Source organism: Schistocerca americana, chromosome X (genome assembly GCF_021461395.2).
Source record: "Schistocerca americana isolate TAMUIC-IGC-003095 chromosome X, iqSchAmer2.1, whole genome shotgun sequence".
Taxonomy (NCBI): domain Eukaryota; kingdom Metazoa; phylum Arthropoda; class Insecta; order Orthoptera; family Acrididae; genus Schistocerca; species Schistocerca americana.
Window position 1 is genome coordinate 707,762,010 of NC_060130.1, and position 12,697 is coordinate 707,774,706.

The 12,697-nt window shown below is 42.0% G+C and overlaps 1 protein-coding gene across 1 annotated transcript in view; it reads left to right on the plus strand.

Moving 5' to 3' along the window:
• The window catches only part of LOC124556266 (adhesion G protein-coupled receptor L4-like), a 370,316-nt gene that overhangs the window by 132,319 nt on the left and 225,300 nt on the right, over window positions 1–12,697 (plus strand). The window contains exon 3 of the mRNA XM_047130252.1: window positions 1,700–1,904. Coding sequence (XP_046986208.1) covers window positions 1,700–1,904 — 205 coding nt within the window. The remainder of the gene's footprint in view (window positions 1–1,699; window positions 1,905–12,697) is intronic.

Consider the following 12,697-nt stretch of genomic DNA (forward strand, 5'->3'; position numbering starts at 1 on the left):
CCGTTGGAGATGTTCAAGAGAAGTAGATTATGTGCCGGCCCCGGACTTCACGTTCTCCCTCTCTCATCATCATGCAAGAAATTCATGGCGCCACACTATGCACATCTGTTACAATTATGTACACTTAACAGGTACTCCTAAGACACAACTTTCAAATACCGTGTGGAATGAGGCCATGTGTGCGGAGGGAGAAAAACTTATGTTTAAGTGCCTGGACAAGCTCTCTTGGTCATTCAGCCGGCAATATCATATGGCTCTTTATTTTCTGAGTCAAAAGCTGCCTACTGCCGTGCAGACTGAACCAGTAACGACTCAACCAAAACGACAATCAGCAGAAGACAACGAAGCCGCCTGAGACTGCCCCTAAATTCCCTCTGTGGCATCCACACCATTTAAAGTTTCAATTATTTTAATTAAATCTCAAATTTGATCAAGTTATTAATGGTATTCTGTCACAGGCCTGTCGCTCAACTTCCAACATACGATGGAACCTCAACAATAGCGTAGAATTGAGAAAGAAAATAGTAAAAAGTGTGTTCAGAGTTTGTGGGTGTATATATGGAAAGTTTTTTGTAACTGAAATTGCTTATTATGCTCACGTATCCTTAGGTCAGCAACATTTGATCTGTATTCCATTGCTAACTGCAGTGAACACAATAAAGAGATTTACTTTGCTTATTTCTATTGATTATCTCAAATGGAACAACACACAGAAGTAGTTTTACAATTATAAATGAGTTATTCATTCTAGAAAAGGTGCAAAACGGTATATGTACTAGGTAAGTTCTCAGGCATCTTTAAGAAATGTGTTTGAGTAACAACACGCATGACACGTTAAAACAAAAGGGCTTCACAGAACATTTACTCCTTTATGAAGCATTTCGTGTGATTCGTTAGAAATTTAAATACAGCAGTTGGTTTCATAAACGCAGCATATGTAGGGTTGTCAGGAACTGCCTGAAAAGCTTGTAATGGTATTCCACGATAGGTTATGCTGACAAATAACTGTCCAGAAAAAAATTCTGCGCATTGCACCATTTCCGAGTTAATTAGCATTGAAGTTTGTCAATATGGCTGTTGGGCGCGAAAATTTAAGCGGCCCGCCAGAGATTGTGTAGCCAAACGTGTTCTTCGTTTGGTTTCCTATAACCGAACAAGGGAGCGACACAAAACTGACCATGGGGTGGTAGAATGGATCGATCCCGAGCCAAAGGCTGAGCACTCTCCTCCTTAATCATCTACACTGTAAGAACAACTGACACTAATTGTTTCTGGCAGGTCGCTTGAATTTCCATACGCAACGGCCTGATTGGCTAACTTCAGTGCTAACTAACTCGGAAACGGAGCAACGTATCGAATTTTTACTGAGCAATTATTTCTCAGCATAGCCTGCCCTGCAACACCCTTACAAGCTTTTCATACTATTTCTGACGACTTTCTATAGAGTACATTCATCCCTTACGACGTAAAGTGACTTGGGTAACAAAGGATGCAAATAATGCAACATAGAAATGTTTAACATGTTTTAGATGAGAAGATACATCGTTTGGAGAATTGTGATGCTGTTCTAACCAAGTCTACAAGTTACACATTATCTTATCACGAACGTGGCCCGCCGAATGCGAAAATAACTAACCAACGAACAAACTCTTCAAGGCTTCCCAAGGAAATTTTTGAAATGTATTTGTTGTTTTCGTAGGAATATGTGGACGAAGCTGATACCTATGGGATCAGAAGACCAGTACAACGCAATGCTTGGAATTGAGAGTGCCACTCCTTTGGACGCCGGTTGGTACACGTGCCAAGTCGTCGACTTGGAGGTGCAACAGTGCAAGTCTGTATACGTCGAGGTGCTGTCTCAGCCACAAGTCAAGATCTCCCCAATGAGCGTAGCGGTGGAACGGGTGAGTGTTATCACTGGTTGGGAATTCATTAATGTTTTCCATTCGCTGTCTGTTCTTTTCGATATGCAGGCGGTTTAAAAGTCTTTGCATCATACGTCTAGGGGTGATAGATCACGTTAGGGACTAAATGTTCGCACCGAGAGAGGGGGCGCAGTGGTTCGCATATTGGACTCCCATTCGGGAGTACGACGGCTCAACTACGCGTCCGGCCATCCTGAATTAGGTTTTCCGTAATTTCCCTAAATCGCTTCAGGCAAATGCCAGGATGGTTCCTTCGAAAGGGCACGGCCAGTTTCCTTCCCTATGCTTCCCCAGTGCGAGCTTGCACTCCGTCTCTAATGACCTCGTTGTCGACGGGACGTTATCTACTACTCTCATTCAACTCCCCACCCACCCCCCACTGTTAAATCTTCGCTGACCGCTGACGCTTCCCGGCGACGCTAGACGTCTTTTTACTCAATTCCCTGGCCCTGAGACGACGAGATTCACTTTACTGGCGGGGTCTACTAACCAGGTGTGATGCAGCTGGGTACTACCTACACAGTAAATTCCTAGAGTGATTTTCAACAAATAAAACCTAAGCGAAGAAAGATATTTTGGAAGTGTATCAGGAACTTCCATTTTGCTTGGTCTACGCTCTTTCGCGCGGAGCAGATGACTGGATTATTGGCATACACACGTAGCAGACAGTCGACACCCTGTCGTCTCTCAAGGACATTCTCAACAATAAGAGGGCTAGCGACACCGGGAAGCGTAAGCGAGTGTTTTGTCTCCAACAATGACGTGATCTGTCACCACTAGACGTCTGATGCAAAGACTTTGAGACACCCCGTACACAAAAACAGTTAGAATGTTATTCTCTTATGTTCCAAAAATGTATACGTGGCTTAAGAGCATATAGAATCGGTAAGAGCTTATATAATTAAAGACACTTTTCAATTATGGCATTTTCGTGTAGACGCTTTTCAAAGGTGCTGCCCGTAACTGAATAAATATCGACATTATTTTAGCAGTTATTTCCACTGCACTGAAAGACCAACTGCAAATCCACAAGACAGAGAAGAATTTCTGTTAAAATAAATTAAATAGCCACGAAAACTAATATTTTCGAGATACTTGTTTTGGGATTATTTCTCTACACATTTTCAGCTTCAATTAATGTTTCCAATCTCTCGATGATCTTGTCACTCCAAAATCATATATGCCGGATACGTGTAAGATTGACATGAAATATGTTAAAGCATTTGATAGCTAGTGTCGCTCTTTTCGTAGTCCAAAAACTGATTCCACCATCCCTTACTGAATGCGCACACCATGGCGTTGCTTTTTACTCCCCCTTCGCTTTCTTCTGTAGACCACAGCAACTCCTAACTTAACCCTCACAGCAAACCGCGACGATGTTCCAAACGCGTTTCTTTGATGGACCTCGAAATGCTATGTGTAATTATCCTCCTCAACAGATATACACTAGACCTACAGCTATAACGTCCTCCTTTCAGTTAGTGTATTAGAAGGTTGTCCAGAAAGTAAATTCCGATCGGTTGCGAAATGGAAACCATAGTGAAAATGAGAAATTTTTGTTTGCGATAGTTAACAACCTGACCCTACGAATTGTCTTAGAAAATAGATTAAGTAAAGGCCAACCTACGTTTCTAGCATTTCTATACTTAGAGAAAGCTATTGACAATGTTGACTGGAATACACTCTTTCAAATTCTGAAGGTGGCAGGGGTAAAATAGAGGGAGCGAAAGGCTTTTTACAATTTGTACAGAAACCAGATGGCAGTTATAAGAGACGAGGAACATGAAAGGGAAGCAGTGGTTGGGAAGGGAGTGAGACAGGGTTGTAGCCTCTCCACGATGTTATTCAATCTGTATATTGAGCAAGCAGTAAAGGAAATAAAAGAATATTCCGAGTAGGTATTAAAATCCATGGAAAAGAAATAAAAACTTTGAGGTTCGCCGATGACACTGTAATTCCATCAGACACAGCAAAGGACCTGGCAGAGCTATTGAACGGAATGGACAGTGTCTTGAAAGGAGGATATTAGATGAACATCAACAAAAGCATAACGAGAATAATGGAATGTAGTCGAATTAAATCAGGTGATGCAGAGGGAATTAGATTAGGAAATGACACTTCAAGTAGTAAAGGAGTTTTGCTATTTGGGGAGCAAAATAACTGATGATGGTCGAAGTAGAGATGATATAAAATGTAGACTGGCAATGGGAAGGAAAGCGTTTCTGAAGAATAGAAATTTGTTAACATCGACTATAGATTTAAGTGTCAGGAATCGTTTCTGAAAGTATTTGTATGGAGTGTAGCCATGTATGGAAGTGAAACATGGATGGTAAATAGTATGGACAGGGAGAGAATAGAAGCTTTCGAAATGTGGTGCTACAGAAGAATGCTGAAGATTAGATGGGTAGATCACATCACTAATGAGGAGGTATTGAATAGAATTGGGGAGAAGAGGAGTTTGTGGCACAACTTGACGAGAAGAAGGGACCAGTTGGTAGGACATGTTCTGAAGGCATCAAGGGATCACAAATTTAGTATTGGAGGGCAGCGTGGAGGGTAAAAATCGTAGAGGGAGACCAAGAGATGAATACACTAAGCAGATTCAGAAGGATGTAGGTTGCAGTAGGTACTGGGAGAAGAAGAAACTTGCACAGGATAGAGTAGCATGGAGAGCTGCATCAAACCAGTCTCAGGACTGAAGTCCACAACAACAACAGTTAACTACACCTTCCAGATACTTCTCTACATAGTAACTAGTCAGTCCTAGACATTTGTCGTGCCGTTGTACCAATTTTCCAATACCCTAATCGTAGAAAAACAGCTGCGTATCCTTTCCGCCAATTCTTTACGCAGATCTGCAGCTCGTTTTCTGTGCCAGAATGTTGTCTTCATAGCCAGCGGCTCATGTGAACAAAGATGAAAGTCAGAGAGAGATCAATGTTCGGGCTGTATTGCGGATGATCGAACACTTCCCATTGAAAGCGCTGCAGGAGCTTGTTCATTGCCCCTGCAGTGTGAGGCCAAGGATTACCATGAAGAAGGAAATGCATGACAGTTACGTTATGTGTGGTTGCATGAAATCAGGCGTAATCTCTTTACAAGCACCCATACCTGCCGGATGGCACTCTTTTGTGAGCATCTTTACGTGCTCACTGTGCCCTCAGAGCTGCAAAGCGCGACGTCACACGATCGACGAGAATACTAGTGACACTGCCCAACATACCTGTGCAGAGCTTCATCAGATTATTTCTTTATTTTACATTTTGCGAGCGATCAGAATTTACTTTCTGGAGACCCCTCATAATTCTCATGGCATTACTCTATACACTAATGTGAAACGTTCTTAATTACTGCATCCTCTTACCAAACTGAACACTACACAATGTTCTTGGCACTTACCTTTACAAAATGTATAAAACTATTGTTCGTTTGGTCGTAGTCAAGCATTTGTTTCCCCTCGGCCAGGGAAAAGTCATTTCTGTGCTGTTATATACACACACATTTTTTCTGCAATCATCATTTTTCCAGTAAAGCTCTTCACATTCTCATAATTATAAGAAACCTTTAGCATGTCTAGATTGTTTTATTATTTTACATGTTTAGATGTTTAAATGTTTTATTAGTCTGAACCACAGAATTTATAAATCACTGCTAGACATCACTGAAGCGGCGAAACCATGAAGAAGACGTGTAACAATCCTCAAATTGACATGAAGTGTACTGATCCTTAGATAACCAAATGTTTAACTGTTCAGCCCTACTGCAAAGAGTAGGTAGGAGTAATACCATCTACGAGAGCGTGCTGAAAAGTAACACCTCCGAATTTTGTACAACTTTATTATTTATGTCTACATATTTATTTGTCAACATAGTCACCCTGGTGATGAACAAACACCTCCCAGCGAGACACCAGTTCGTCCATACCGTCTCTTTAGATTGTTTGACTTTGTTGATGGAGTCACAAACTCACCTCAGATTGCACCGCTTCATCACTATCAAACTGAATCCCAGAAGGTGTTCTTGAAGTTTTGCAAACAGATGAAAATCGAAAGGGCCAAGTAGAGGAGATATGTAGGATGATCGATGGAAGTGAACTCAAGGCGTCGAAATGTTGCAAATGTCGCAGCGCACGTTTGTGGTCTGCCATTGTCATGCTGAACAAGCCAGCGCTCCATGTGTTTTTCTGCTGTTAGAAAATCGATTACAGCATTCTGTTTCTCACGCACCGACATAGAGTACATACTGCCATGTTACACGCTGCAATTCGAAGCTGTCTGTATGCAGACATGAAAAATAACAATGTAGAATATTACGTTTGTTTTGTGACTCTTCACGCTTTCCCGGCGGATGTGTTGCAAATAGTCTTCACGGGTTTGCTGCCGGATCACGTTGTGCAAATTCCACAATATTTCCTCGGAGCAGCTGTCCGATATCTTCAGGTGGTTCAACTTCGCTTGTGGCTTGGTACGACTGACGGTATCCGCACACCGACGCCCCGTTTTTAGAACACGCGCGAGAAGAATGCGCAGCCGCGGAAATCGCGCATGCGCAGTGAATTGCCCTATTCAAACTCCCTCTGCCAAAAATCGCAGAGTGGGTCTCCTGCGCGTGCGCTGTACGCTGCGTTTGCCAATAGTGCGGCCAGACGTTACTCATCAACGGCCGTAGTGTTACGACGGGCCTGTTATCGAAGAATCTTGATTTTCAAGTCGTGATTTAACAGCAGCCAATGCAGGGTTCCAGCTGTACTCAGTTGAAATCGTGTATCCTTGTTGATGAGATTATCGGCTGTACGGCAAACCCGTGAATACTATTTACAACGTTTGTTAGATTTAAAAAAGCTGTAAGAGTTTTCATATAAGAAATTCTCAGGCATTATTTTTCAGCGCGCCCTCGTACGATCTGTATACAGGGCAAGATTACACAGTGGGTTTTTCATTGTGAAATCGCATTTGAATACTGGTCGTTTGTAAGACGATCGCGTTATACCTCATACAAGGAGAAACGTCTGCCATCACGTATCAGAACTCAACAGCAGCGGAAACATGGCCTATCAAGATTTCAGTTTGTTGTTTCACGATATTCGATTGTCAAACGTGTATGGAATCGATGGGTTGAGGAGGTCCATACTCACAAGGGAACCTCCCCATCGCACCCCCCTCAGATTTAGTTATAAGTTGGCACAGTGGATAGGCCTTGAAAAACTGAACACAGATCAATCGAGAAAACAGGAAGAAGTTGTGTGGAACTACGAAAAAAATAAGCAAAATATACGAACTGAGTAGTCCATGCGCAAGATAGGCAACATTAAGGAGAATGTGAGCTCAGGAGTGCTGTGGTCTCGTGATTGGCGTGAGTAGCTGCGGAACGAGAGGTCCTTGGTTCAAGTTTTCCCTCGACTGAAAATTTTACTTTCTTTATCTCCGCAAAGTTATGATCTGTCCGTTCGTTCATTGACGTCTCTGTTCACTGTAATAAGTTAAGTGTCTGTGTTTTGCGACCGCACCGCAAAACCGTGCGATTAGTAGACGAAAGGACGTGCCTCTCCAATGGGGACCAAAAACATTTGATCGCAAGGTCATAGGACAACCGATTCCTCCACAGGAAAACACATCTGATATATTCTATACGACGCTGGTGACGGCATGTGCGTCACATGACAGGAATATGTTGTCGACCCACCTAACTTGTACACTTAGCGAATGGGTAAAAAGATTCTTCTACCTTGCCCGATTTAGGTTTTCTTGTGGATGTGATAATCACTCCCAAAAAAGTGATGAAAACATAAGAGTTTGTCACATAAACTGAAAATAAAAAATTAAACTTTTCACTCGAGGGAAGAGTTGAACCTAGGACCTCCCGTTCCGTAGCTACTCTCGCTAACCACTGGACCACGGCGCTCCTTAACTCTCATTGTCCTTGATGTTGCCTATCTTGGCATGGACTACTCAGTTTGTATATTTTACTTATTTTTTTCGTAGTTCCACACAACTTTTTCTGTTTTCTCGATTGATCTGTGTTCAGTTTTTCAAGGCCTATCCACTGTGCCAACTTATAACTAAATCTGAGGGGGGTGCGATGGGGAGGTTTCCTTGTCAGAGCCTACAGGGTTTCAGCAGCCATTCGGCACTACAACTAGAGCAGATACACAGATTGTTCGCTCGGCTGTGTAGGATCCTGCAGCCACGTCTCGTACCTTGGGCCGGTATATGGGCTAGCTTGCAGCGAAGCAAGTGTCTACATAGACAGTGAGACAACGTCTGAAGCGCGACGGACTGTCAGCACAGTGCCTATGATGCAGCTTCCATTGATATGGCAGCAGAGAGAGGCACACCGGTAGTCTGGTATCATAAATCGCCTCTGGCATTGGGAAGCTGGCAACGGAATTACAGGTTTCAGTCCGACGCCTATAGCGACCGTGCGGAATCCGACAGACGCAATGGTGCATGCCCGCTGAGCTATGCGTCCAGTGCATCTGGAGTGTGAGCCCTGTCTGCGCCGCAATATAGGACCCCGCTTGCACTTTGAGCTTCTTCGCTGTGAGACCATCGTTCGTACTTAGTACAGCGAGCCTCTTCCTTGTTGACATCGTGATACCTCGACTGTTTCTTGCTGCATTATTTGTAATGCGCCTTCGTACGCTTGGAGTAACACTGAGTACGAAGTCGTGTCCAGTACTTTAGTTAGGCTTATAAATGTCTACGGTTCAGACGAGTCCCAGTTCTGTGTGCAGCATCACGATAGACGTATCAATGTACAGAGTCTCCGACGAGACTAACCGTCTTCGGATTGTAATCGTCGTCATCATAATGGCGTATTGATGTGAAATACGACAGCGTACACAAGATGCCAATCTCTGGTTCGCATAACCTGTAATTTGGACAGCAGTTGTTACAATTCTGCCGTGTTAACAACGGTGCCTGTGGTCTACCTTCGAGATCCCTGTAACGTTACCTTTCAACAAGACAACGCAAGACAGCACGTCGCACGTGTTGTTACTGACCTACCTCGATACTGAAGGCGTTCCATAGTTTATCTGGCCAGAAGCATTTCTTTACGCGTCAGCGTCGTCATGTCCGTTCCGGTAGGAAGGAGGAATCGTGGCGCTCTTCTGCTCGATCTGAAAACTTCTGCAATAGTCACTTACGTTCAGATATACTTCGCGTTGAAATTTCAGATATTGAGATAACCGATCGTGAAATAGAAAAGCACTTACAGTCGCTTAGTAGTGGAAAAGTTCAGTACCAGGCGAGATACGTGTAATATTCTAAAAGATTATACGAAAGAACTGGCTACCTTTTTCGAAGTAGTTTATCGTAAACTGCTAGAGCAATGAGAGGTACCTAGCAACTACAAAAAAGCGTCAGTCATTCCCCGTTTAAAGATGGAGCGTAGAACAGAAGCACATAATTATTGGCCTACTTCGTTGAAGTCACTCTGTTGTAGAATTACAGAACATGTTCTATGCTTAAGAATTACGACGTTTTTGGAGAACGAAAATCTGCTCTCTAAAAATAAACATGGATTTCGCAAACAGAGATCTTGTGAAGCTCAGCTCGCTCTGTTCCTCCATGATTGATGCTGTGTTCTTTGACCTCGGGAGGGTATTTGAAGCCGCAGGCTCTGGCAGTTGACCATGAACATAAATAAATGTAACAAAATGCGCATACATAGGAAATGAAATCCACTGCTTTACAACTACACTGTTGATGTCTAGTAGTAACTATCCAGAGCAACATTAAGCGGCATGACCACATGAAACAAATAGTAGGAAAAGCAGATGCCAGACAGAGAGTCATAGGTAGAATCTTAAGGGAATGTAAATCATCAACGGAGGAAGCAGTTTACAAGGCGCTTAATCGACCAATTCTTGAGTATCAATCATCAATTTGGAATCCCTACCAGGTAGGACCGCTAGAAGAGAGGCGAGATCCACAGAAGAGCGGCCCCCTTTTGTCACGGGCTCATTTAGTCAGCGCGCAGATGCTCAACAAAATCCAGTGGCACACGTTTCGAGGCAGATGTTGTGCGTCGTGGAGAGGTTTACTATATGAATTTCGAGAGAGCACTTTCCGGGAAGAGACTGGCAGTATTTTACTTTCTCCCACACACACCTTGCAAAATGACCACGACTAGAAAATTCGAAACATTAAAGCTACTAAAGAGGCTTACCGACAATCATTCTTCCCACGCGTCGTTCGCGAGTCGAGCAGGATAGAGGGGATCAGTTAGTGGTATTAAAAGTATCCTCCACCACACACCGTTAGCTAGCTCGCGGAGCATGATGTAGATGTATAAATTTAATCTGTCCATGGAGAGTGGGTAATAGGTTAAGCAGCGAAGTGGAAAACTCTTTCAGGCGTTTTGTATCCTGTTGAAACATGGATGATCGGCAAGCTGTTAGTCTAACATGAAAATAAATTATTTTATCTTTCCTCCAAAACCGAAACTATACACGGCTCCATGTTAGTCAAAATGTAATGACAAACAATTCTGAATGAAGGATACTACATTCACTTTAGAGATGCCCAGATGATTGGCAAAAATTTGAGAATGAACAGGCTGATACAAAGAATCAGAGAACTGATGGCGGATGAGATCAGTGTCAGTCACTACAGGAACAAACTCTCAGTACGCGCCATAAGGCACCCGCATTTTGTAAACTCTTTCCGATACAGCCAGTGCCGTAACGAGTCCCCATAACGTAGTAATTTTTATTACTTTAAATATAGAAACAGCCATTTGAGATACACTTGTCAAAGTACTTCTGGTCACGGTCGATAGATTATTTATATAGTTTTCAATAAATTGTTGACTATATTCTATTTAGTACTTATTATTCATACAGAAAAGAAATACTAATGTCTAATACCTTACACCATGCTTCCCAATGTAACCGATTATTTGTAGAATATATATAATCACATACACGGTAATCAAGTGCAAAAATCGTAGCTTGATTTCGTGTGATACAGTACAATCAGGAAGCCAGTGAAAAAGTCACAAAATTTACTATAAATTAATACTCACACCAAAATTTTCCTCACAGCTATAGGCACAATAACCATCATGTTACTCTGATCCATTCTGTCTTCCGTACTTAAGTTCATAAAACTCTTATGTAGTTCCGTGTTAGATCCCTTGTGGCAGCGAGCATGTCTACGCCCATATTTTGTCAGTTGTGATTTTATGCAGTAAAGGGAACAAAAGAAAAATTCGGAGTAGGTGTTAAAGTCCATGGAGAAGAAATAAAAACATTGAGGTTCGCCGATGACATTGTAATTCTGTCAGAGACAGCAAAGGACTTGGAAGAGCAGTTGAATGGAATGGACAGTGTCTTGAAAGAAGGATATAAGATGAACATCAACAAAAGCAAAACAAGGATAATGGAATGTAGTCTAATTAAGTCGGGTGATGCTGAGGGTATTAGATTAGGAAATGAGGCACTTAAAGTAGTAAAGGAGTTTTGCTATTTGGGGAGCAAAATAACTGATGATGGTCGAAGTAGAGAGGATATAAAATGTAGGCTGGCAATGGCAAGGAAAGCGTTTCTGAAGAAGAGAAATTTGTTAACATCCAGTATTGATTTAAGTGTCAGGAAGTCATTTCTGAAAGTGTTTGTATGGAGTGTAGCCATGTATGGAAGTGAAACATGGACGATAAATAGTTTGGACAAGAAGAGAATAGAGGCTTTCGAAATGTGGTGCTACAGAAGAATGCTGAAGATTAGATGGGTAGATCACATAGCTAATGAGGAAGTATTGAATAGGATTGGGGAGAAGAGAAGTTTGTGGCACAACTTGACCAGAAGAAGGGATCGGTTGGTAGGACATGTTCTGAGGCATCAAGGGATCACCAATTTAGTATTGGAGGGCAGCGTGGAGGGTAAAAATCGTAGAGGGAGACCAAGAGATGAATACACTAAACAGATTCAGAACGATGTAGGTTGCAGTAGGTACTGGGAGATGAAAAAGCTTGCACAGGATAGAGTAGCATGGAGAGCTGCATCAAACCAGTCTCAGGACTGAAGACCACAACAACAACAACTGGTTTTTCTCAGTTTGAAAACCAGTATTGCAGTCTTTTTACGTTCGAAAAAAGCAAGTAATTACTTTCAGTAACATCCCGTATGACCGCCTGTAGATAGTGGAAATCAAATGCAGAAAACACCCAAACTGTAGAAGTGTTGTGTCCATGACTCTGTATGATCCAGATATGTTGCATTTCTAATATATTTGTGCAAGCAGACAGCTATGGTGAATGGATGGTAGGTTTCTTTGCATAGTCTGTGTTTGATATGATATGTACGAAACTTAATGTAAGAGAGGGAGGATAAAAATCGTTAACAGTACATACTGCAGTGAAATTTTGTTAGCTCTATTGTAGGAAGCTAATTCACATGGCGAAATTTGTTGAGTGCAGTTGTTTATGTAATGATGTACTGTTGTTTATATACTGCTGTTTTTGTTGTATTATACAGATTGAGAATCTAAATTACTCTAATTACATTTTTAATAATAAACTACGCACTGAAGTTCGGAATTTACGGTAGGTAAAATTAGTGGATTAGGTGTGCCGGCTTTAGGGATACAATTAAAGTTTATCAAAAGAATCTTTATTTGCATGTTTTTTTTGTTTTTGTTTTTTTTTTGGGGGGGGGGGGGGGGGGGAACACTGCAAAAGTAGTTGTAGTTACCGTTTATAAAACCGTTCAGTAAGTTAGCTTCAAGTGTTTATACTAAAATAACCAACAAATTTCATAACAAAAACTG